Below are 25232 nucleotides of genomic sequence, written 5' to 3' on the forward strand. Positions count from 1 at the left end.
TGAATAGGAATAGCATTTTCTGTCCTTCCTCCAGTTCACAAGTGTATTTCCAGATCGATCTTCTTGTCATGTCAGCTCAGTCTCACATACTAGCAATTAGCGAGAAAAAATTTGAAACCTTTATAAGAATTTTTGAGACGATGCGACACGCATCGCCAACAACACAGCACACCGCAGAAGGAAAAGCAAAACAAAACGTTGCTCCCTCTTCTGCTTCTTCCTATACTCTACCGATACTGCTGCTCTCTACTCATGCTCCCACGGGCATGCGCTGCCGGCGCCGGCGGGGCGGCATCGTTCCATGCTTCGTCCTCTTCACCTCACTTGAGGGAGGCGAGACGCTTCACGAAGATGTCGTAGGCGTCGTCCCTGTCCAGCATGCTGACCCGGACGTACCTCGGGTCCGCCCCGAACTGGCTCCCGCTCCGCGTCAGGATCTTGTGGCCCCGGAGGAAGCTCGCGCAGTCCTCCACGTCCTCCCTGTCGCAGCGCAGCCACGCGAACGCTGCGAGCACAAGCACGCCATGGACGAGCACGGTGAGACGGCGAACGGAACGGCGGACAGAGTTTGCAATTCTCCATGCCCTGGCAGTTCAGGCATGGTAGCAGTAGCACATACATACCAGGGTTAGTGGATGCCATGTCCTTGGTGAAGTTGCAGTAGCCGGAGGTCTCGTCGGGCAGGCTGAAGATGCCCGACGCGGCGGCGGCCTCGCGCAGCATGCTCCAGCGCTCCGCCATCTTGCGCCGCCCGTAGTCGAACAGGCGGTGCTCTTCTCCCGCCCCCGGGAGCTCGTAGGCGTCGGAGACCGCCCTGAGCACCTTGGCGGCGCGCAGCTGCGAGTCCTTGGACACGCCGATGGTGTTGAGCTCGATGAACTTGGTCATCTTCTTCGCGACGTCGCGGTCCTTCACCAACGCCCACCTGGGGAGACGTTTCATTTATCAGAACATCGATCAGCCATTGCAATACAGCATGCTTTGCCGTTTGCTCCAGCACGACGACGAAACAAATTCATGTCTGATGCTTGCAGACAAGCGTATTACCCGATCCTCGTGCCGGCGTGGCCTGTGCTCTTGGACACGGTGAAGAGCATGATGTCGTGGTCGGCCCGCCTGGTGATCGGGGTGTACTGCGGCCAGTTGTACGCCAGGTCGTGCACGGCCACGCCGGACTCGGAAGAGAGTACAGCTTCGCGGATGGTGCCGTCGGGGTTGTTCGGGGAGCACACCAGCTCGATGTAGGTGTCGCCCTCGAACGAGCTGGCGTCGCCGGCCCAGCGGAAGAGCCCCGACTGGAGGAAGTCGGTGACGGCAGGGTAGGACTGCGCAGAGATCAGATCAAGTCAGCGCATTGACTCACCATCAGACAATACTTTCGTTTTCTTATCAATTGGTTCTGGTAGAGTTCAGAGTTCAGAGCATGGGATCGAGCAGTTTCATTTTCTCTGATCAATTATTAGTAAAATTCAGAATTCAGAGCATGGGATCGAGCAGTTTCATTTTCTCTGATCAATTATTAGTAAAGTTCAGAATTCAGAGCATGGGAACACTAGTAGCAAACTAAACCAAGAAATCGGCGCCGACGCCCAGCACTTAACACATGATTCAGCGCTAGATATGGAGCAGACACATGATGCTGAACTGAGCCCATAAAAATAGGGAGCCCCTGCTCCCCGTCTTCTCCCTCCCAGGTTGGCAGAGACGGAGCACGCCACATGAACATAGCCGCCAGCAACCGCATTTCGCCGGCGCGCCATGTGTGGGAAATATTCCTGCCGGCCGGCGGCACATGGTGGCTCAATTTCGAACGGCAAAGCCTCCCGCCTAACACGCCACGCTAACCAGAGCCGCTAAGATTCCGACCCGATTCTAGAAGGGAGCTACTACTAAGCTGCTAATGGCCTGCTGCTAATGATGGATCATTGTTTAAAGAGACATGTCGGCTACCCGCAGATCGCCGTGATGGTGCCGGGGCGGCCCTACGGCAGGACGGATCCCAAATCCCATCAGGGAGGTCACGCCGATCGGCCGCGCGCCATCTGCTTGGTCACCAACCATCACATGCCCGTGCGCTGGGGACAAGGGGGAGGGAACAAAGGCGAGTGCCCGGTGGCGCCATCGGTGTCCCCCTCGCCGGCTTGAATTCTGCTCTATCTCCTCATCATCATTAAGCGGGGGAATGATGAGATCGCGACGGGTCTTGCCATCCTTGTCACACAACAATTCATCGGCACGCCGCACTATTAATCTCATTTAATTTCGTTTTTTAATAGTATAATTTAGGCTAACCCAACCCCGAGCAATCCACAGCGACGGAGGCGACAGCGACGCGCCGGCCTCGATCGTCGCCCGGTCGCCTCCGTGCTCCGACCCGCTGTTCTTTTTTTTTTCTTTTTTGGTGTGGGGCGGGGGGGGGGGGGGGGGGCGGCTTACCGAGTAGTATGGCGCCGTGGACACCACGCTCATGGGCGCGCCGGCGGGCGGCGACAGCGCGTAGAGCGCCGCCATGAAGAGCTGCGTGGAGCCGGTGCCGACGAGGACGTGGTAGCCGTCCACGGCGGCGTTGCCGACGAGGCGGTGGAGCCGGCGCACCTCGTGGTCGAGGCCGGGCTCCAGGAACCAGCACACGTTGCCGACGTCGGAGAAGTAGCTCATGGTCTGCCACCCCGGGATGACGATCTCCGCGGCGGCCCCCGTCCCGCGCCAGAACTCCTCGAACATGGTTGGGTCACCGCTGCGCCAGACAACGCGAATGTCAAAGCCATTGTTGTCCAGTATCCAAAAAAAAAAAAGGAAAAAAAATTGTTGTAGCCCACGGCCAGAACCACACTCATGTGGCTTGGCTCTCAGTTAATTCGCATCATCATCAGTAAATTAAAAAAAAGAAAGAATTCAAGCGAGCAAGGAAGGTGCATGAATGGCGAGCAAATCTGCAGCCTTGGGATAGGTAGATTTGATCCGCGCATCGGAGTTCATTCTCCAGTGGCGTCGTCGACATTGCACAGGGACATGCCCCGTAGGGAAGAACACCTCCCCCCGCGGCCGCAAATTGCAAATATAGTAGGCGTCGAGGGTGGTGCGAGTAAATTAACATTTCCGTTTCGCTAAACAAAACGGAGGGCGCTCGCCTAGCGAAGCACAAGCACGGGCAAGGTAGGAGGAACAACGGACGAGCGAGCTGGCAAACGCGGCGGTAGCGGGAGAAAGGGGGGGAGATTTGAAAACTCACTGGTCGAGATTGATCACGGACTCCGGCGTCACCGCCGGCTTGCCCGTCGACGGCGCCCCGGCAGCCCTGGTCTTGGGCACAGGCTCTTCCTGCGTCGCCGTTCTCCTGACGCTGCTGCTGCCTGCAGCTTCTGGATGCATCAGGCAGGCCTGGTGCTCCTGGGGGGGGTGGTGGGGGGGGTGCGGAGGAGATGTGCTGTTGACGTAGTGGTGGAGGACGAGCCCGACGTTCATGGCGACGGAGACGAAGAGGGCGGCCGGCCAGAGCGGCGCCCGCTTCCTGGGCTTGCCGCCGCCGGCTGGGGCGGCAAACGGCTTCTTCCCGCTCCCGCGCGGCGGCTTGGCGGGAGTGGGACGGAGCGCGGCGAGGCCAGGGCTGCCTCCGCCGTTGCCCGCCGCCTCCTCCCGACGGCTCGCCGCAGGGGACCTGGGCGCGCTGCCGTTCGGGGCGAGGACGCGCGGGGACGGCGGCACCATCCCGCCGGCCGCCCCCTGGAAATTTCCTTCCACCGCCGTGCCAAGCTGCCGTAATGCCGCCATGCCTGGAGCTCCGGACAGCGCGCGTGCTACCAAGGCTCCGCCGAACCCCGCGAGTGGTGGGCCGCGACGGCGCTAGCGGCTAGCTCCAAGCTTCTTGGGGGGAGGGAACAAACGGATGAGGGAGGGGAAAAGGGCAAAGCTTTTTTCCAAGAAAAAAAGTGGAAGCGCTTCTTGGATGGAAGCGAGAAGGGGAACTGGAGGAGGCTCAAGGCTGGCCGCCGATTGGGAAGCTCGGGCAGTGGGAGGCCGGCCGCTGCAAGCGGATCGAAGGCTCTCCTTGCTACCAGCAGCAACTGGATACAGCAACAAGACCACAAGCCAGTAAGCCACTCTCTGTCTCTAAGCTCTGATGCTACAAGCAGCAGGAGGCTTTGCTGCGAGCTGATGACAATAACTGTAACAACTGAGCTCAACACTGTTGCTTGTAGCCCGAAAAAGTGGTAACCGGCAAGAACAGGTGAACAGCGGCAAATGGCCACGGAAAGGAAGGGGAGGGAGGGAGGGAGGGAGGGAGGGAGAGAGGCTGTGAAGAGGAAAGAGAAAAGGCGTTGGTCCTGCTAGCAGCGACGGAGAAGCTCTCAAGGCCGCGGAGAGTGGTGGCGCAGGGACCAGCGAGGAAGAGGGTGGTGCGGCTTTTATATAGGGTCGCCCCACTACCGATCCCATATATATATTTATTTCTGCCCTTGGGGCACAACGCGCTACTACTACCGAGTATTGTGCCTCCTGCCACCAAGCGCACGGATGGGATGCCACGCTCGGGGCTTCCGGGCCGTCGATCGCGTGGCCATCGGACGGTCCCTCTCCACGATGTTTGTTGGGATGATGATGAGAAGGGGTTGGGTTACTCATCGACTCATCGTACGATCGACCTTATGATTGGTGTGTTGCTTTTCGGATATGTGCTGTTATGTTATCTTTTTGCAGCCTAGGCTACTAGGCTGTACTGCCATGTACTAATAAAGATTGTAATTCTGATATATAGTTAGAATGGTATTTTTTGTTGGACGGAAGGAATAGGTCTCTACGAATCTGCGATCAACTATGGAAGTTTGAACATTGTAAAACACCTTACGGAGAGAGCACTTCGCCGATAAAAAGAGAGCATAACACTGGCTCATCTTGTTACCGAAAGTCGATCTGATAGATTTTTAAGTTTGTGTACTCTTTGTAAATAAACACAAGCACGTTCAATTTATCCTAAGTCAGACTTTTAACTTTAAGTTCCAATAGCAAATAGTTTATGAAGATTGAGCACGTAAAATTAATGTTACTAGATTTTTTTGCACAACTCTTTTCATTTAACATGATTTATTTTTATAAACATCATTAGTCAAAGTAGCATGTTGGTGTTGATATCCTAACGTGCTTATATTTGTGGATGGAAGGAGTATGTTATTCATTTATTTGTGATAGAAAGCACAAGACAATCACTCTAAGATCATAAAGATAGTTTTAGCAATATCTTTCATACACACACCTACAAATGCCTCCGAGGGGCTTAGCGATAGCTCTTAAGAGTTGAGGTCGACAAAATTAATATAGGCATCTCATTACTGATGGACACAATGCGTGTCACTAAAAAGGATAATTAGCTAAAATATGGTCGGTGAACACAATGCATACCAATAAAAAAATAATTAGCCAAAATACGAATACGCTTCTGAGTCATAAGGGCCACGTCCCATACCAAAAAAAATAGCCAAAAATATGAATAACCCTTCTAAATGGACTATTCGATTTCTAGTGTGCAGGCTCCACTGTAATAAAAAAATGAGGTAAGCTGAGATAGTGTCACTCACTTTTGTAAAAAAAAGGCTGAATCTATGATTGTTAGTGAGGTATGTTTTTAACTCGTCGCGTCGATAAAGTTTAAAAAACGAGAGAAAGACTAACGAACTTCATTCTGCAACGTAACAACCTAAACGATCCTCTCATCCTCTGACGCATAATGACAAATGAACCAACTGCCGCAAGTTTGCTTCATGTTGATCAAATTTTCCTCAACCATTTCTTCGTCTTCTAATAAAAAACTATTGCCTTTCATTTTTAGCTGAGAACCACTTTCTATTATTCCTGTACTGGCCTTCGAAACAAATTATTAGAAACCGGCTATTTGCCAACTGCCTTTTTCTGGTATAAAGATAAAGCTGCAGAATTGTCCTCCTAGTTGTAAAAGATAATTATTCAGAAAGTCAAAGGTCAAAAATATATTGGATGAAGGAAACCGAGTAGGGCACTTCCATCCCTACTGAATACTGAAATAAGGCAAAGGAAATTTGCTAAGGCACAAAAAAGGTGCCTCTGCTTTGCAAGTGCACCCATCATTTGCGATTCTTTTCTGTTTTCTATTTGAAAAACCGTGTAAGGTATAGAGCACAACAAGGGAAAATGCGCAGTGCAACCCATTCAGGTTGATTCTTTCAATGTTTTGTATATCAAGGTGCAAGTGCTTTGCTTTTCTTATTTTTTATTCCTCAACTTTTTAAAAGTTTGTGGTGGCTTTCGCTTAGTTTATGGTAAGAGATTATGCAACTGCATGCCATCATTTGTATATGATGATATGCGGGGGAAAGATGGCGAATCAGTTCAGAGAAAGGACCATTCAATCATGTAAAGCATCAATCAGACAATGATTCGGCCCATCATCAGAAAAAACATATCATAAAACACACGGGAGAGATGCTAGCCGCATCTGTAACATAGAAGTTTCCTAGAATTCCATACAAGTGTTATCACCGACATTTTTTTAAGAAACACACTACATACCGCACACTCCAATAAAATTACACATAGACTAGGCTATCATTTTTATGGCCTCATCACCTGTTATTGATCATCTCGTGTGAAGTGGCCTTTGATGAAAAAAAAATGTTATATATGCAACAAAGCACGAAAAATAAAATCAAGTCTAAACAAAATAATCATTCCTCAACGCGTATGCATGATGGTCTATGTTACCGGGAGTAGAGGAGTTGAAACTGCAATCACCTTGAAAGAACCTTGAGGTCCCTTAGAATGGACGGTTCATGATAGAGTTAGTGGCTAGGACTAGGATTTTAGTACTTGGGCCACAACCATCTCTCGGTTTTCTTTTCTTTCTGGCGGGAAATGTCAAACGCTTGTGTGGGACATTAGGCTTTTTGTTTCCAAAGTTCACAAACCTTTGGCTCTTGATATGATCTAACGTGCAGAATTCTTATTAGGAGCAATCTTAATTCTTTCAAAATATAATTATTTGGAGACAACATGTAACACCCTAATGTAATTTTCCCAAATTTTAATGAAATTATTTTGGCTCAAATAAAATTTTCAGGACTTTCTCTAATTTGTCTTGCATTTAAAGTAATTTTATAACACAAGAAAATAAAAATTTATTATAAGGTCGACATGTTTGTGCATTCATGCTGGAGCATTGTTTTTCTTGTGTTGAGTTTATAGGGTTTGAATTCGAATTTATTTGAATTCAAATAGAATTATTTGAATAGTTTAAGTGTGAGAAAAGAAAAAGGAAAAGAAGAAGAAAAGAAGTCAGACCAGACCCCTTGGGCCGGCCCTCTCCCCAGCAGCCCACTCCCCTCTTCCCCTTTTCCCCCGCGTGGGCCACGCTTGGCCCAGCCGCCAGCCCACCTCCACCTCTCCAGCGCTCAGCCCAGCCCGCGCTCCTTTCTCTCTCTCTCTGTTTCCTCGGCCCCACCTGGCAGCGTTCCCTCCCCGTCTCCTTTCTTCTCCCCCCGCACCACCGGCGGCGCCTGAGCCCGAGATTTCCGGCGATCTCTCCACACTGGGCCCGCACGCCGAGGGTTCTGCCGCCCCATAAGTAGGATCCCCGAACCCTCCTACGTTCCTATCCCTATCCTTGGCGGCGCTCCCAAACCCTAGGACCCCCCTCCGCGTTGCTCCGCCGCAGCACCTCCTCTGCACCACCATGGGCACGCCGCTCCATCGCGCCCCGGCCCGCGAGAGCTCCCGCATCTGAGTCGCCTCATCACCCAGAAGCTCTAGCGCCTTTCACCCGCGACTCCGGCCTATTCTTGGGCCTGAATTTCTCCCGAAGGCCGCCACAGGTGAGCACGGCCCGCCGCCGCAATTGCTTGCCGCCGGCGGACCGCGGGCCCCCTTAACCCTCTGGTTGCCTCCGCAGGAGTCCCCGGAGCCGATCTACGCAAGCTAAGGATCCCGGCCACCCCTGCTGCAGCCTGTCCACGAACACCGACCGTCCCCGCCGTCCGCCGTCATCGACGATCGCCCTCCGCCACGCCTCCGGCCAATTCCCGCCTCGGTGAGCACCACACATTCCTCCTGGTTCTGTTGCGCTAGTTCCCGCAGGCCGTGGCCACCCCTACAGCCGGAGCGACGACCACCGGCGCCCTGTTGCCGCTGTCGCCCGTGGACTTGCCACACAGAGCCCCGACGAGCCCTGCTGTAACCCTACGTGGGTTACTCATGCTGAGCCGCGCCTCCCTGACCTTTTTCCCGCTCGAATTCCAGCCCGGAGGGCCAAGTCTGGCCAGCGCCGGCGAGACGCCGCCGCGGGAGGGGAGCTCCGGTGAGCACCCGCCACCCCGAGCGCCCGTTGACCCGAGCCGTGAATCAGGGCCGTCCGATCGTGATCTAACGCTCTTAGTTAGAACATACCGCTTCAGCCAAACCTTTTGCTAAAGAGTCCCTGCCCTTTTGAGAAAACAACCCGCAGTCTATCTCTAGTTCAAAAGTAATTGCAGTTAGGTCCTGTTTTATTCGTTTAGGCCCCTGAGTTCTTTAGAAATAGAACCTGCCATCCACCCCCGGTGTTTTTTGCGGGTTAGACCCCAGATCTAGCCTTTAATTATGTTTAGGCCCTCAGTTTTCGCACAGAACCCCCTGGTTTTTCCTGTTTTCTTACAGAAAGGCCCCTGGACCTTGTTTTTCCCCTAGATTTCACGTCTTAGCTCCGTTTTAGTCGGTTTTCGCACTCACGCGATCGTTGTGACGCGTAGAATGGTTCTATCATAGTTTAGTGTGCTATTTTTATGTAATATTGTACTGTTTCTTATCTTTTATCTTTGTTTGTATGTATGTGTATGCGTTGTACCATGTTTTGACGTTGCGATCGTGAGTAGACGCTGAGCCTTTGGACGAGTACCAGGAGCCACCTTCTTCAGAGCCCTTTGAGCAGCAGCAGGAGAACTTTGAGGAAGGCAAGTATAACACGAATATCCTATCACTGTTTAAATACAATTTCATACTGCATTTTAATACTGTATGCCTATAAGGATTTCCTAGCCACCTTATCCTTTATATATATACGACTTGGGGTTGCATTTTGGTTAGTTGTGCTAGGTGCTGCGCTCTCACACACCTCGGTCCTTTTTAATTAATTTGATTAATGGTTATATGCAACTTGATTCTGAGAGTGGTCCTCTGTGTTTTGTGCTTGAGCGGCTCACGTCTCCTTAAAATATGTTTTTATTAGAAACATGGTTTAGGGAGCCAGCACGGTGCTTAGTGCTTGGTTGGCCACTCTCATAAGGACCGGTTCATAGAGCGATAACCTGGGACAACCGCGCAACCACAAGACTGGAATGGGACGGTCTTGACTTACTAATTAGGTCATTTTGGTTCGGGAGTAACTTACCTGCGGGGCAAGAGGGGTGGTAAGCTTCCATGGTTCCTGCTCCTCCGTCTTGGTCTGTGCTGTGTGCTTGTACCCCCGTGAGGTGGGCCCCATCATTGCTGATCCAGAAACCTTAGCGGTTACACCTTACTAACGTGATCCTTTGTAACGGTCTCGTAGTGCGTTTGCTAGTCATCTCACCTAAGGAAGTGTGATGAACAACTAGCGTAGCTCACGACTTGTGGGAAAAGTTGTGCAACCTCTCGAGAGTGTAAAACTGATATATCAGCTGTGTTCACAGTCATGAGCGGCCCAGATCCTCCGTCTGATTAGTGGGAATCTATCTTGGGTGGTTTGGTTTGGTTCTCAGTAGATCCATGGTTAATCTTGATTAATTATTATGTAACTTGGGTCATGGTAATTCATCCACTTGTAGTAAATAGCTTAAATAAAATTTACCAAGATTAAAAGCTAATGCGGTTGAGTCAGCCAACCTTAGAGCCTCATAATTCGTGTCATACTTGTTGAGTACAAGTTGTGTACTCATACTTGCCTCCTCTACTCTTCTGTTCTCTTTGGGATATCTTCGACTGCTGCTCAGTACCCGGCGACGTGGAGGACTACATCAGTGGACTCGACGATTTCTAAGCGTTGTCTCCCAGCCGACGTCCCTGTGGCTCCCTATTCTTCATGTATTTATTTTACGCTTCCGCATTCCTTGAACTGATTCTTGATTCAGTTGTAATAAAGATATTCATTTATAATTTATACGCCTTGATTTCGAGATACGTGTTGTGATATCTTGATGACTCTGTTGTATATATGCGTGATTTGATCCTGACGCATATATGATTGCTCGATTTATGTTCTTATAAATTGGGTGTGACACAACATAGAACAATTATGGTCTTTGTTTGAAGCACGGAACCAGTGAAATCTCTTGCAGTACAAGCACATCAAGGCAAAGATATATCGAATGTATTTATTTTCACGAAATGTTATGAGTCAACAAGTCACATAATGTGTCTAAGTCCTATGTCACGATCACAATATCACAACGCACAATATGGAATCTAACATTAATTACCGCCTTATTTTGTAATGAAGTTGGGGTACAACCTATTATATGCACCACTAGTAGAAAAAGTAGAAAAAGGATGGTCCATGGATAAAAATACGCTTAATTATTCTCACCAGAAAGGGATGGAAACAAGAACCGACTCATACAACTAAAAATTCTCCGAAGTATATGTATACTCCCTCTATTTTTATTGTATATGTATACTCCCTCTATTTTTATTTACATGTCGTATTAGGTTTGTCATAAGTTAAAATTAGCTAACTTTAACCAAAGCTATAAAAAAATATAGCAACAATTATACTATCCAACATATGCACTATCGACGCATACTTCATGGTGGATTCAATGAAACAAATTTGGTATTGTAAATGGTATTATTTTTTTCTGTAAATTTGATTAAAGTTAGTTAAGTTTAAGTTAGAACAAAACTAATACGACATGTAATAGAGAGAGTAGCTAGTAATATTCTTATGCACTTCTAGCCTTCTACGTGGAAAAAGCACGCCTATATACTACCTTCTTTGAGCCACCATGGCATAACATTTTCTCTGCAGGAGTAGCTAAATTATAACAAATTAAAGGTCGCCACTTTTTTGCCGTGTCCTCACTTTTTAATAAATTTGGAAGTGGCTACATATATTGTATAGGTCCCGGATAGCACGGAGGTCCCATGTACTAATGTAAAATATTCAGGAGTGCAAATGCCCATGAGAAAGAAAAAAAAATACGTGCAATAAACTAGTGGAACTAAATCCCCTAGTATCATTAGCGGTATGAGTGACCATACCGGCAATATAATAGGAGTACATGAGAACTGCTACTCTGCAGATCTTCCTAGGTAGCGCTTGATGATTGTTTGAAACATCCTCACACTAAGTTAATCACCATGTAATCCCAAGGCTTCTGCGTGCCCGTGAGCTTACACAGTTACACTCCCGTTGAGGTTGGTACGTGGAAACCACCCGCAAGATAAGGCATGATGGGATTCATTTATCTGGAGTGTCCCGTTCGTTGTTTTACCGTATTTGTCCATAGCATATCGTGTGCAAAAACCGAGAAAGTACGAGCTGAAAGAGAGAAAAAACAATTTGAGATGACTACTCATACTTTATAGAAATAACATGACATAAGTACGATGACCAATCTGCAAAACGAGTACCAGCGGCGGTGAGCCAAGACATGAGTGACGCCATTCCAGAGACAGTGCCAGGTGGCGGCCCGAAATTCCAGAAAAGGACGTGGAAATTGTGGGACTTCCTTATCGGGTAAGAAGCACGTGACACGTCACCCGCTGGCCGACCGCTCCGGTCAACGCGAGCGAGCGCGGCGAACGCACGATGGAGGAGGTGGAGCCCCCGCCGCCGTACTAGCGATGCCGTGCGTCGCCATGGCTGCGAAGCTGACGTGACCTTTCCTCTCTGTGAGTCATCGCGCCTGCGCCGGATCGGAGCAGGAACAGGGACGCCGTGAACAGTTTCGCTGCACCGGCACCTACCGCCTCCCTCTGTTGTTACCAGATGGATGGGCCGGACCGCGAGGCGTGGTGCAGCCGGGGTCGCCGTCGCCTCGATCAATTCGCTCTCATCGTCAAGTTTCTTTTAGGCGAAGCAAAGTTAAGTAGCGTGTGTTCGTTTTCTGGGATCTAAAGTTTAGAGAAGTCACATCAAAGAAAATCTTGTCATTTAGAAGTATTAAATAAAGTCTAATTATAAAACTAATTACAGAACCCCAGTGCTAATTCGCGAGACGAATCTAATGAGGTATATTAGTCCATGATTAGCGGATGATTACTGTAGCATCACTGTGGCAAATTATGGATTAATTAGGCTCGTTAAATTTGTCTCGCGAATTAGCACCCAGCTGTGCAAAAAGTTTTATAAACAGATTTTATTTAATACTTCTAAATAACAAGATTCTCTTTGATGTGATGGATCTAAAGTTTAGAGGGTAGGAAACGAACGTACCCTTATTATTCCGAGATGCAGTGTCGCTGTCCTGTTTATGGGAGGACATGTGTGTGGAGAGCACTTGGGTTAGCAAAAGATCACACGCCGGGAGCAACACTTGTGGTGGTGTGTTTATCGGAGGATGAAATGAGTCGATCTCGTCGGACCGAATCGGGACTGGCCGGGCTGGCTTTCCCGTCTGCAGCTCCTGCTTGAGCCACGCAGATGCAGCCACCTGAGGTAAGATATTCTCGGGGTAGACGTGTTGGCGCGCGTGCACGAGCCCATTGCAGCGCTCCTTTTTAGCGAGAGGTGGCAGAGCAGCATGCGAGGTGTGCACATCGAGCACAGACACCCGGGGGGGGGGGGGGGGGGGGGGCGGCGCAGAGGGGGCGTCCACGTGTTGGTGCACAAGTACAGATTGGGGAGCAAGCAGCCTTGGACTTCGCAAAAGATGGTTTGAGCCAATTGATAGCCGACTAACCGCAAACCGCTGAAGTGAATTTGAACCGTTTGACCTGCTGATGGTAAACCATCAGCGACATTCTGTTCTCTTCCTTCATTCGATTGTTTTGGCTGGCTTTGGCCGGCTCCGTTCTCGCTTGCTTTGGCTTGTAAACGAGAGGTGTGGCTCGTTTTGGATTCAGCTTCACCTGTTTTACGCAAATTGAAATACTATAGCGTAAATTTATTTTATAAGATCGTGCTAAAATAAATTAGAAGTCAGATAAGCTAGTTTTTTACTTCGTCAACTTTAACTTCACTAAATAAAGCTATGCCAAATGGTGTCTTAATATGCCTTTAATGTGCCTGCAAGCCCATGCCGGCCATGTTCCAAAATTTCGGCGACGAACATCCATGGTACTGTTTGCATTATCCGCTTGAATATTTGAATAATTTTTTTTAGCGAGGATAGGTGCATATAATTTCCTACTTCCTCCGTTCTAAATTGTAGGATGTTTTAGCAAATCTAGATACATATTCACTCCGTCCTACAAAAACTGATCATTTAGAAAATTTCAGATATATTACAGTAGTGAAAAATGATCATATTACCTCTCATTAACTATAACAGTTATGATTGAACACCGTGCTGTTTATTTATTTTCCTAGATCCTCAGTAAATGTAAATGTACCGGAACTTGAAAAATAACACTTAAATGAACAGTCTGTGGAATGTAGAGAGTAATTTTTCAACGTATCTAAATATAGTGTTTATGTAAATTTGCTAAAATAATTTATAATTTAAAATAATCTGTACTGTATTTCGTTCGAGCTAGCATAAAGTCTGTAGGAGCACGAAGCGTTCGACCAATGATTGCCACGCGCCCCGCAGGGACCAGCACGCCCACGCCAAGACCTCTGATCCTCCGGGACACGCAGTGCGCTGAGCCGTGTAGTCGCCTGTCGCCATCTTGACGACGAGCCTGCCTGCTGCCCTGCCACGGCACGGTGGGTCGATCGATGAACCGAGCCGGTGCCGTCAAGTCCTTCCGTCTCTCCGGGCAGTGTGCGCTTTGGTTGTGTCAGCGGTTGAGAGGCCACCCGTACGATCGAACGCCGCGATCGCAGGCACGGCCCGACTAGTGCATGATTTGATTGGTCCGTGTCCACGACGTGCCGTGCCAGCGCATCATAGGTTTTTTACATGCATCGGTGGGCAGTGGGCTTGCTGTGTCCGAGCCCGTCTGCCGTGCGTACTGTCTTTTTTTTTTAAAAAAAAGAATGTTTGTCCCGCGGTCGTGCGCTCGCTAGAGGCTACTTCCTTCTCATTTTTACGAGGAAACATGTGCGAACGATCAAGCCATCAGCGATGTTTATATAAAAAAAAAGCATCTGCGACCTTCCCGCGCCGTCGCCCGTCGGAGAGCATGGGCCGGTCCGACTCCGATCCAACTTCAACTTGCCTACTTGCTCCTTGGTCGGAGTTATGGCGCAGTCGTACAGGGAGACGACTCCGGGAGTCCGAGCCTCCGATTGTGGGCCGATGTGACATGAACCACACCCAATGACACAAGCCCCGCCCGGCGCCCATCGCATCGATCGGGACCGTTCGTCCGTCCGTCCGTCCACACGCTGACCGCGACGGCCCCCGCCCCCGTCGCCGCACCGCGCATGGCGGACGCATGGCCGCACGTGAGCTGGCGCCCGCCGCCACGTGAGGCTCCCGTGCCCGCGCGCGCGGCCGGCCACCTGCGCGCAACAGCGGGCCGACGCTGATGCACCGCGCGCGCGTGGCTGACACCGCCAGCCAGCGATAGATCGGAGAGGGACCGCCCCCTGCCGCGGCTCGTGCCGTGCTCCGCTTCCGCAGGCCGCTGCCGGCCCGGCCAGCCGGCGGAGTCAGCGGGGCTGAGAGCTACCCCGAGTAAATGCGCCTGCGACCGACAGCACAGGGGGGGCGCAACCGGCGCTGCCGACTGCACAAACTGTCAAATCAAACACGCGAACGTGACGCAGCAGTGGAGAGGCAAAGCATCCTCACATCTCGCGCCAGTTGAAGCGAAGAACCCGACGGGTGGATAACATAGCTCAAGAACACACAGTAAAAAACTGTTTATTAACAGGTCACGAGAAACCACGGTATATGTTTTTAAAATATCACCATCACATATACAGAAAATGAACACCGTATCCAGATTGTAACGCTGTCATTCACTGCCTGGCAGGCAGGCACACCTGTAGGCTGTAGATGTTTCCGTTTCAGATGGAGCAATTGAGCAAAGCAGCCGAGGGCTGAGGCGAGGACGCAAACCCCCCAGCAGCAACCATGATGATCACCAATCAGAATTACAGGGCCGCAGACAGGAAAAACCGGTTCAGATGACACTTTCGGTACTATACACATACTGCAGGGAACGAGAATATTTCTGCAGCCGCCGCACATCTCCCCCGCTTATCGCCCGTTCATCAGCTTGTCAAGCACCACATTCAGGTCCACATTCTGCCCGTTCTCCGTCAGCCTCCGCACGGTCGCCCTCACCTGCTCTCTTGAGAATCCCATTGTAGCGACCTTCTCCACTACGTCGTCAAGTGGCACCCTGTTGCCTGAAGAGCCACTTGGGCTGGAGGAGCTGATCGGCACCGCCTGTGGTAGGATCTGAGCCGTGGGGAGCCTGCCACTGCCATAGTTGCCACTTCCCCCTGAGGATGGAGCAAAAGGTGAGGACGGCTTCATTCCAGCATTGCCACGGTGGGAAGGAGACCCAGTGTAGCCGTATGATTCAGAGAAACCACTTCCACCCTGTGGCCCGTACCCACCAGAACCATAAGATGATGGTGGCCCAGGGTTAGGACGGCTTGCAGGCGGTTCATACATGCTAGGGTTTTGTTGCCCATAGTAAGGAGGAGCAGGTCCACTAGGCGGTTGCATATAAGGTGAAGGAGGGCGTACATTCAGTGGATAGTTCTGAGGGGGTGCGTAGGGTATAGTTTCCTCTGGTTGCTGGGGTGCAGGAGGTGCAAGGGGAGTTGAAGGGTTAACATTTGAAGCCTGAGGTGGCTGTGAATACTGAGGAAACTGGGATGGAGTTTGGTACTGCTGAGGTGGTGCTGGCGGCGCCTGTGGCTGCGGAACTGGCGGCGCTTGATACTGCTGATGCATGGTTTCATTCGGCTGAGCAGATGGAGCGTAGTAAGCATCCCTTGGTAACGCTGGGACTGAGGGAACTGATGCAACAGTCGGGACTGATGGTACCTGTGGATGCTGTAAATGGCTTGGAAACTGTGATGGAGTTTGGCTTTGGAGCGTTGGAGGTGGAGGCGGTGCATTTGGAGCAGGAAGTGCGGGAAGTGCTGGTGGTTGTGAAGGGGTCAGGACTTGATGCTGTGGCTGAATAGCTACTTGCGGGGGAGCCGCTGGCTGCTGCTGCGAGCCAACCTGTCCAGACCCACTATTTTCTGATGACTGGGTATCAGTTTGGGGTGTCTGGAACTTTGCAAGCTGGAGCTGTGTCTCCACAATTTCCTGCTTGTCTCGCAAAATCTGCACACCTGCTTGAACCTGCACATTATTATTAAGTGCTTAGGCTATTGCCTTTCTTCAATCATGACCATCGTAATCAGAAGACAGATAAAAAGAAAGGAAAGCTACAGAAGGTTCAGACATTGAGGAGTATAACAAGGGAAACAACCTAAGCATATTATTTAGGGAGTAAAATACACTGCCAATCCTTTTACTTATCACGCAGTGTCATATACTCGCCTACTCTTAGAATGCACATTTTGGTCCCTAACTTGTCGAGTGTGTCACTAGAGATCCAAATCACTCAGATCAGCAAGTAATTACATGTGTGGCATTTAAGCTTGGAGAGTGAAATGAACCCATGCTCTACTAGTGCTCATGGATGTCACCACTATCGTATATCACGCATGCCAGGTGCACGTTTGTGTCATATAGGCAAACTTGTGACGATTAGGGTAATTTGGACTTTCAGTGGCATACTTAACAAGTTTAGGGACCCAGATGTGCACTTTAAAAGTTCAGGAACCTAGCGACGCCGGCGGAATAAGTTTAAGAACTGCTGATTTATTTTATTTTTATTACTATCGTCATATAGGTCATAGGTCCCCTGAGCCCCAACAGATCCAAACCTGTGAAGATGTAGTATGATGCTGATAGAGCGACACGAGTAAATATGAAGTTAATGTGCATCTAACAAGTTTGAGTTACAAAAATTTCAGCTTAAATCCATCAGCACAGAATGAACAATATGTGCTACAACAATAACCAACACTAAGCGAGCATCACCAAAGCCTAAGTACTGCCAGTAATGTACAACTTAACAGAACAAATCACGTGGAGATAATAAATGGGGGGTCAGGAGTAGTAGCATGTGAGAACAGGTCAAAGATACGTAGACTGGCGTGCTTAATCCTATGTGCTCCCATATGAAATGACTTTGTTGCACAGCATCAAACATGGAGGAATGTAGCAATTCTCCACTGTGATGGGAAAAAAACATCTATACAATACGGTGCTGAATAAAAGTAGCAGGATGTAACAAACTCATAAAAGTACGCGTTCTTCCATTAAGGAATCCTTTTTCCAATATGACATTTGTAGTAGCTTAGCAAGCATTTATATAAGAGAGGGAGCAAGATAAAGTGTCGAAGGAAGCTTACCTCCCTGAGCATGTTCTCAAGGTGCCTGAGTTTTCCATCAGTGCTGCCATTATAGTTACCAATTGTTAACTTCAAATCATCAACAGAAGTTTCAAGGTGGTGTGTTCTGCTCTCCATCTGTGAAAGCCTTGAGCTTACACCTTCCAGTGCATGCAAAAGATTATCAGAATACTTCTTCATGGTTCGATCAATATCTGCTATTGTAACTGTGGCTAAGTTACTCCTGTCCTCCTCATGACTAACTTTCTTCAGCACATGTGGCTCCAGTATACCAGCACTCTAGCCACCATAAGAGAAAATGTAAGCATGTTATTCATATGACAAAGTAGAGACTGCAGATAACATCAATTAAATCCACAAATCATGAACGTTTTACTTGATGCTAATCCCCCCCCCCAACACGCACGCACACCCAAAGAAAATGGTGTAATAATATGCTTCAGTTGCAATCATAACGCTCACATGCCTTGGAAACGAAATATCTCTCTATGTTACGTACATCAAAAGATAACAGATATCCACTACATTCAAATCATACTAACAGATTATCTATAGCCAATCTGTTAGATGGGAGAAATGTTAAAACTATACATACGTTTAACTCAAATTGGACACAGATGGAGTAACTATCCAACGGATCCTGTCCGACATCTCAAAACACAATCCATCAACAGAAATTCGTGCATGCATTTTGGACAAAATAAGCTCTCAACTTAAGTTCACAGAACCGATGTACTAGCAACTAACAGCATACGAAAAAGAACATTAAAATTCCCATGAGTAGACAAAAAAGACATAAACCTTTTTTCTGTAACAAAATAGTATTACACATATAATGCATATTAGAAGCTCACAATAGCCCTTGTCCGTTGGTACAGGCTCCATGGAATTACCATTATCAGTTTGCTATGCTCGACCAATGAAACTGAGCACGCAAAATGTTATGCCTTCTCAGCCCGCCCATCCCGTTTCTAGTAGGAAAGCATCAACATATGGCGTGCTCGACCAGTAATTGTAAATCTCGACAGTGATTATAAGTTTATTTACGAGTTTTCTCCAATCAACTACTAGCCTCCTGATGAAGTGATGACCTACAGGGTTACGAAATTCGGCACCGTGCTCGGGAGATCCAGCGAGTTTCACCATCGGCCAAAACAAGTGCTCATACCTTGAGATTGTATGAGGCGGAGGGTGCCTTGGAGTCGAGCGATCCCCACGAGGCCTGGGGAGCGGGGGCGGCGGCAGTGGTGCGGATGGGCTGGAAATCGTAGCTGGGAAGCACGTCGTCGGCGATCCCGTTGGCGCTGCTGATGCTACGCCGGCGGCGGAGGCGGTCCTCGCCGTCCTCCTGGGGGGTCGGGATCATCAGATCGCTGAGATCCACACTCCCGCCGCCCCCCGCGACTCCGCCGGAGGGGGCGGCAGAGGCCGCGAGGCCGAGGATCTGCTTGTCCATGAACTGAGACGTGTTCATCGCCCTGCCGCGTCGGTTGGTGGAGAGCTGGGTAGGGAGGGAGCTGGAGATGGTGGGGTGAGGTGGGAGGAGAAGAGAGGAAGGGGAGGAGGAACCCGGATGGGACAGGGAGGCGAGACGAGACGGCACGGCACGGTGAGTCGGTGAGTCCGTCGGCTCAGTTCCCTTCACCTTTCGTTTCCAGCTTAGCTGGGTCTGATTTGGACTTTTTGGGCTAGGACCTGGGCTCTGAATTCTGATTGGTCCTGGGTCGACGGAGCGTATATTATACATGGGCTTGTTTTTGCTGGTCTATTCATTCTTCATTGGGCTGAGTTCCCCCCTTCTCCTGCCCCCTTTTGTTTCCTTTTCTTTTACTAGATGTGAAGATAGTATTTCAGAAAAAAAAAAGTGAACGTTTCAAAAAAAAGTGAAGATGGCGTCTTTGCAGGACTGCAAGAACAAGACCTACACAGGTAACACAGCAGGCTAAGGCTAAAAACAGAGGCCAAGAGGAAGACCTGTTTTCAACCTTCTAACATGAACACAGAAAAACTGTTGTTCTCACATTTGATCGGGTCCTGTTGGTTTTTGATTTTTCCGCGCCTGCAGCTCGGCTGCTTGCTCAAAAGTCGTTGAATCGGCTGCTGTGACTCGCTGCAGCTGCTGCCGTTGTTGTATTATTGTAGCAGCTGCTCTCTGGATGCTGCTCCTGCAGCAGCAGCAGCACTTCAGAGTTCCGACTTCCGAGCACTCTGCTCGAAACTCGAACAATAATGGCAACCGGGGATCATTCTTGATGGCTTGCCGCGATACATTGCTTGAGGAGTTGAAGTGCACGAAGGCTCAGATGAGTAGATGACTCGATCGGGGATTGTTTTAATCCTTTCTAAAAAAATTTTAACAAAACACGGACCTTGCCCTTACATCCCCAGGAACTCTTGTCGAATTTGGGAGCAGACAGCCAATCCGCTTGAGCGAATCAGATTTTCTATTTGGAAATTAAGCGAACACAATTTCATAATGAACCAGAAATTTCACAAGAAAGCTGCTGCCGTTGCTGAATGCCTGTATTGCTGTAGCAGCTGTTCCTGCAGCACGGCAGCAACAGCATTTCCGAGTTCCGAGCACTCTGCTTGAGACAAACAGGGATCATTCTCGATCAGCGCCCCACCCCACCCCACCCCCCAAAACACCAGTAAACCTATATTATATTCTAAAGCCCAACACACAGATCATCATTACAAGGATGTTTTGTATTTAAGTTCTTCAGCTATTATTCTTAACATACCTAACAACACATACTCAACAGTGCATATAATATCTATCTAGTACCAATACTAGTCAAATCCAACTAGAAGACTCCAATGTTTCCGATGTTACGCCACTGAGGTCTGGATCTCTAACAATAAATTGGAAGTCGCTCGACGCTCGCGCGCATGACAGCTTTTGCCTCGGCTTCTTGCAGTGCTAGCCAGCACACTCGGCACAGGGCAGCATGGCATGCAGTCATGCAATTTAGCCTTTAGCAAGCAGGCAATGCACGTACATATGATTCACGCATATATAAGCCATCAACTATAGTAAACGATTGTTATTCTCAAATGCTCATGTTTATTTTTCTTATCTTAAATATGCATAGTAAACTTATGTTATAATCTTTTCAGTAAACGTGGCTAAACTAAAAAGAAAGATATTTATATTATTTTAGAAAAGAAAGAGATTGCAAATTTGCAATACATCAGCACATGGCTGTTTGTATGCTATGAAATTGTATAAAGTGCAAATAGAATATATGTAAAATATTTTCTCTATCTACGTATATATATTTTGATATATTTTCTCACGTATAATATAAAGTGTCCGGCCGGTCCCCTTATTCAAAATTCCTTGTCCCAACACTGGCCGCGATGCATTGCTAGAGGATTTGAGGTGAGCTCATATGAGTAGATGACACAATCAGGGATTGTTTTAAACCTTTTTAAAAAAATCTCGGCTTCGCAGAATTTTAATTTTAACAAAGCACGGACCTTGCACACGCATCCCCAGGAACATTCATCAAATTTGGGAGCAGAGAGCACAATCCGCTTGAGCGAATCAGATTTTTCTCTTCGGAAATTAAGCGAAGACAATTGCATAACAAACCAGAAATTTCAAAAGAAAGCACTCCATTAATTCACAGTATAGAATCCTTACAAAATAAAACTCAAACAAAAAAAATAAAACCGTTAGAGCTCTAAAACTTTGCTAAAAGCTCTCCAGTCTTCACACTTGATTATTGGAGTCTGGCGAACACCGGGCCAGAGTCGTTCGCCGGGCTCAGTAGACATACTCGACGCGACCGAGCTTGGACGAGGACCCCAACCACGGCACGTCGACGGTGACCATGCCGTCCTTGTACGCGAACTCGGCCTCCTCGCCGTTCACCCTGCACAGCCTGGGCCTCGCCGACGAGTACGCCACCATCTGCCCCGCGCCCTTGACAGCCACCTCGGCGGTGACGCCGTTCGAGTCATTCCTGGTCTCGAAGGCCTGCACGGCGCCGGCGGTGTTGAGCATGTTGGCGAGGCCGATGGGCGCGAACTTGATGGCGCGCTCTGGCGAGATGACGCGCACGGGGGCGACGACGAGAAGCTCGTAGGTGAAGGGCGCGAGGGTGAGGTCCACGCCCTCGTCAGGGCGCAGGAGCTGCAGCTTCCCGGCCTCGACCATGTACACGGCGAACTGGGACACGCCCTTGACGCTGACGCCGGGCCCCTTGCCGCTCCTCCACTCGACGTCGGCCGGCGAGGCGCGCGCCGCGAGGGGCACCGAGTACTCCGAGAAGCACTTGTTCCGGCGCGCCTCGGGGCTCCACCCGCCGCCCTGGCAGTTGAATGCGCCGACGACGCCGGCGAAGCGGTTGACGTTCCAGATCTTGAGCACGGTCCTGCCGTCGTGGAGCGGGTCGGCAAAGAGGCAGTCGCGCGCGGGCAGCGCGTAGCCCTCGCACCGGAGGATGGTGCCGTCGGGGAGCGCGAGGCGGCGGAGCAGCGCGAAGTCGTGCTGCCCCACCGAGTCGCTGACGTAGATCGGCCCGCCGGAGACGGCGCGGGAGGCGGCGTGGAACGCGGCGCAGGGGTGCGTGGACTGGAACATGTCCCAGTCCGGGTGGATGAAGTTGCCCATCCACAGCGAGTTGTAGGCGCAGTGCACCATGTGGCAGCCCTGCAGCCAGAAGGTGCCGTTGGGGTCGCCGGAGGGGTCCGTGCACCAGAAGTCGTCGCCGACGCGGCCCAGCGCGACGGCCTCCGTGCCCAGCAGCATGAAGTCGTTGCAGTGCTCCATGCTCGCGATCACGCCGTTGCCGCCGAAGTGCCGGCGCACCGACTCCGTCAGGCCGGAGAAGTAGGCCTTGGCAAGCTCCACGCGCCCGCCGTACTCCTCGCACAGCATCTCCAGCAGCTGCAGGAAGTCATGTTCCATGATCCGTTAGTCAGGTAACTGTCGAACTGTCTGTTACTTTAGGTAAAATTTGCCAAAAATCATCGGGTTCAATTTTGCCCAACAGCGTGTCAGGTAACAGGAAACTGACATGTCAAATGTCAAAGTCTGCATCCTACAGCTCAGGACATTACTTCCCTGCTGAACAGGATTACTTAATGGCCACCGAAATTGTCCACCGTCAATTGGATTAGCACGAGTATTTTGGGTGCAGTTTCAATTTCAATTTATTATAGTAGGGTTAATAAAAAGACTGGATGAAAAGGAAACAAGCATCCCTCTGTCAATCACGTCCCCTTCAAAAGTTAAAGACCACGATGCTGCCCAGCCAGCATTTAAACTAGGACGAACATTTCTGCAATACTTAGTGGTTGAAAAGCATCTAATTCATGTAGCAAATTGAATAGGACTCTAATTGTTCATCGACTACTCCAATTCATCACTTACAGATACCTTTGTTATTCTTAAAGTTGAATATATGGGTGTCTTAGATTTTGACCAAATTTTAATACAGTTAGGCAGATGTGCATATTCTAGGGTTTGTCTTTACAACATGTGGGCCGGGGAACCTAAAGCTCCAATGCACCGGAGTACCGGACCCACAAAGTTGGTCCCAGAATTATCCCAAAAAGGTTTTAAAAAAATTGGAAGTTCTGCCCCACTCGTTGGTTCCCGGCTTCCCGGCCGCATCTCGAATCCTCTGGAACCAGCAACCACGTCACGTGCACCGTCTCTAGCGACCAATCCATGGAGATTAAAGTATTCTAGTCTATTCTTATAATCTAATCCTAGCTCAATATAAACCAGTAACCTAAATTACCACGATAACAACACCCAATTAGAGCTAACAGAAGATTAAATGACGTTTACAAAAAAAGAGTGACTTACGTGGATGACGTCGACCTTAACGCCGTCGATGCCGGATGCCTCGAGGTGGGAGTGCAGGCCCTCGTACAGCTCGCGCGCGCGCTCGGGGTCCACGAGCCCGACGCCGTTGTTGACGATCTTGTCGACGGCGAGGTCCTCCATGGTGCGCTGCAGGCCCGGGGAGAGCCTGGGCGCCACCACCTTGGCCGGCGGCAGGCCCGGCGCGCCGGGGCGGAGGCCGCCCCAGTACCCGCACAGCGCGTGCCACACGTACACCTGCTCCACGGTCGGGAACGCCGCCTTCATCTCCCGCACGAACGCGCCCATCCCGCCCTGCTTGTACTCCCGGAACTTGTGGTTCTCCTGGAACTTGATGAGCCGGCAGGGCATCTGCTCGCCGGCGGAGGTGCGGTTCATGCCCTCGGCGCCGGACGCCGGGTCGTCGTCGTCGTGGCAGATGGACTGCCAGCCGTCGTCGATGAGCACCAGCCCGGGGGGGCACCCGCCCTCGGCGAGGCGGCGGACGCCCTCCCACACGCCCTCCGGGTGCACCTTGAGGTAGAAGGCGTCCCACGTGCACCACCCGAACTTGTCCACGATCGGCGGCGGGGTCTTCTCGTCCATGGTCCGGAACGTGCCGAGGTGGGCGCGGACCACCCGCACGGCCTCCCTCACGAGCTCGAACGGGTCGTCGCCGGCGTGCAGGTACAGGGAGCTCCGGAACGCGGCGCCGCGCACCGCCGAGGACCCGCTCTCCACCACCATGTCCACGTAGTCGTCCACCTTGCCGGACTCGAGGCAGGCGCGGAAGGCGCCCTCGACGATGGGGAGCAGCAGCACGTACGGGCGGCCGCCGGAGCCGGAGCCGGAGCGGTCGAGCACCATCAGCTGCGTCTCGTTCTCCACGTCGCGGCCGCTGTCGCCCACCCAGTGTGTCGTCCACCACACCTTGAAGCGGAAGATGCTCATGAACCGGGTGCCGCGGAGCCTGCCGACGGGCACCACGTGCCGGCTCCTGGCCGCCGGCGCGTCGAAGCCGAGGAAGCTGCCGCCGCCCGCCGTGGCGTCGGCGGCGGGCACCAGCGTCGACGCCGGGGTGAGGCGGATGTTGGCTGGCACGTCGAGCAGGAACGGGTGGCCGTCCACGGCGAGGTCCCTGCCCTTGAGCGTGAAGCGCGACGGCGCCTTGAGGCCCTCGACGGGGGCGGCCGCGTCGCCGAGCAGGTCCGGCGTGGCCTTGCTGAGGTTGGGAGCCATGGCGACGAGGCTGGCTGGGCTTGGGCCGCTGCTGGAGCCTTCGAGAGGGGCGTGTGAGATTGAGGACTGTGTGTTAGGCTGCTTCGGTTGCCCTTGTGTGCGCTAAAGCTTGGTGCTTTGTGGAAGCATTGGCGGCCAATTGGCACCGGATTTATAGAGCCCTCGCGCGGGGCCCGCAAGGAAAGCCTCGTGCGGACGTCCAGGAGAATGGAAATTTTTTTTTTACATGGAATTTGGTAGCAGTAACTTTCACCGACCTTAGGTGCGTGTGGGGAACCTTCGCGCGCTAATTAATCCGCCAGTTATTTCCCGCGGAGCTATCAGACCGTTCCTTCTTTTGGATAAGTGCCGATCACGCTGTTGATTCTCTGTACCGTGATTCCTCTTGAGATCTCGTGCAATCAAGAGCCCGATAACGTTGCCCTGTAACGGCCGAGATTTTCGCGTGTCGGTGGTATTGTTTATTGCGCATGGTAAGGGCATTACACTTCTGGTACTATCTGTCTTATCCGTCTAAGATTATGCTGTGTGAATACGGGAAATTTTGACAGGATCCCTGAAGTTCGGCTGACGTCGATTCGAAATTTTTCTCCTACATACCCGGATGTTCCAAAAGACAACCAGAGAACATGTGTCCTGGATTCTGTTGTGTCT

The 25232-nt window shown here is 50.6% G+C and overlaps 3 protein-coding genes across 3 annotated transcripts; all 3 read right to left on the reverse strand.

Annotated features, from left to right (window-relative positions):
• Window positions 1-96: 96 nt before the first annotated feature.
• Window positions 97-4391, reverse strand: LOC112892158 (tryptophan aminotransferase-related protein 2-like). The gene is made up of 5 exons (XM_025959264.1): window positions 3233-4391; window positions 2437-2737; window positions 1048-1325; window positions 624-925; window positions 97-505 (listed from the first exon to the last, which is right to left on the reverse strand). Exons 1-5 carry the CDS (start codon window positions 3769-3771, stop codon window positions 321-323), a joined length of 1605 nt encoding a protein of 534 aa, XP_025815049.1. The 5' UTR covers window positions 3772-4391; the 3' UTR covers window positions 97-320.
• A 10535-nt stretch (window positions 4392-14926) lies between these two features.
• On the reverse strand, window positions 14927-19124 carry LOC112892157 (protein transport protein sec31-like). The gene is made up of 3 exons (XM_025959263.1): window positions 18687-19124; window positions 17519-17797; window positions 14927-16397 (listed from the first exon to the last, which is right to left on the reverse strand). The coding sequence occupies exons 1-3, from the start codon at window positions 18990-18992 to the stop codon at window positions 15291-15293; spliced, it is 1692 nt and encodes a 563-aa protein (XP_025815048.1). The 5' UTR covers window positions 18993-19124; the 3' UTR covers window positions 14927-15290.
• A 1998-nt stretch (window positions 19125-21122) lies between these two features.
• Window positions 21123-24708, reverse strand: LOC112894155 (galactinol--sucrose galactosyltransferase). Its single transcript, XM_025961780.1, has 2 exons — window positions 23343-24708; window positions 21123-22415 (listed from the first exon to the last, which is right to left on the reverse strand). Exons 1-2 carry the CDS (start codon window positions 24576-24578, stop codon window positions 21291-21293), a joined length of 2361 nt encoding a protein of 786 aa, XP_025817565.1. The 5' UTR covers window positions 24579-24708; the 3' UTR covers window positions 21123-21290.
• Window positions 24709-25232: the final 524 nt, after the last annotated feature.

This window comes from Panicum hallii, chromosome 5 (assembly GCF_002211085.1).
Source record: "Panicum hallii strain FIL2 chromosome 5, PHallii_v3.1, whole genome shotgun sequence".
Taxonomy (NCBI): domain Eukaryota; kingdom Viridiplantae; phylum Streptophyta; class Magnoliopsida; order Poales; family Poaceae; genus Panicum; species Panicum hallii.

Bases quoted from the DNA above. Each gene is read 5' to 3' on its own strand.
- LOC112892158 (XM_025959264.1), bottom strand. From the start codon at position 3,771: ATGGCGGCATTACGGCAGCTTGGCACGGCGGTGGAAGGAAATTTCCAG. The intron at 926-1,047 runs GTAATACGCTTG...ACGTCTCCCCAG, and splicing joins CACGCCGGCACGAGGATCGG to GTGGGCGTTGGTGAAGGACC. The intron at 506-623 runs GTATGTATGTGC...TTGTGCTCGCAG, and splicing joins CATGGCATCCACTAACCCTG to CGTTCGCGTGGCTGCGCTGC.
- LOC112892157 (XM_025959263.1), bottom strand. From the start codon at position 18,992: ATGAACACGTCTCAGTTCATGGACAAGCAGATCCTCGGCCTCGCGGCC. The intron at 17,798-18,686 runs GTATGAGCACTT...TATGGTGGCTAG, and splicing joins CCGCCTCATACAATCTCAAG to AGTGCTGGTATACTGGAGCC. The intron at 16,398-17,518 runs GTAAGCTTCCTT...AATAATGTGCAG, and splicing joins TTGAGAACATGCTCAGGGAG to GTTCAAGCAGGTGTGCAGAT.
- LOC112894155 (XM_025961780.1), bottom strand. From the start codon at position 24,578: ATGGCTCCCAACCTCAGCAAGGCCACGCCGGACCTGCTCGGCGACGCG. The intron at 22,416-23,342 runs GTAAGTCACTCT...GACTTCCTGCAG, and splicing joins TTAAGGTCGACGTCATCCAC to CTGCTGGAGATGCTGTGCGA.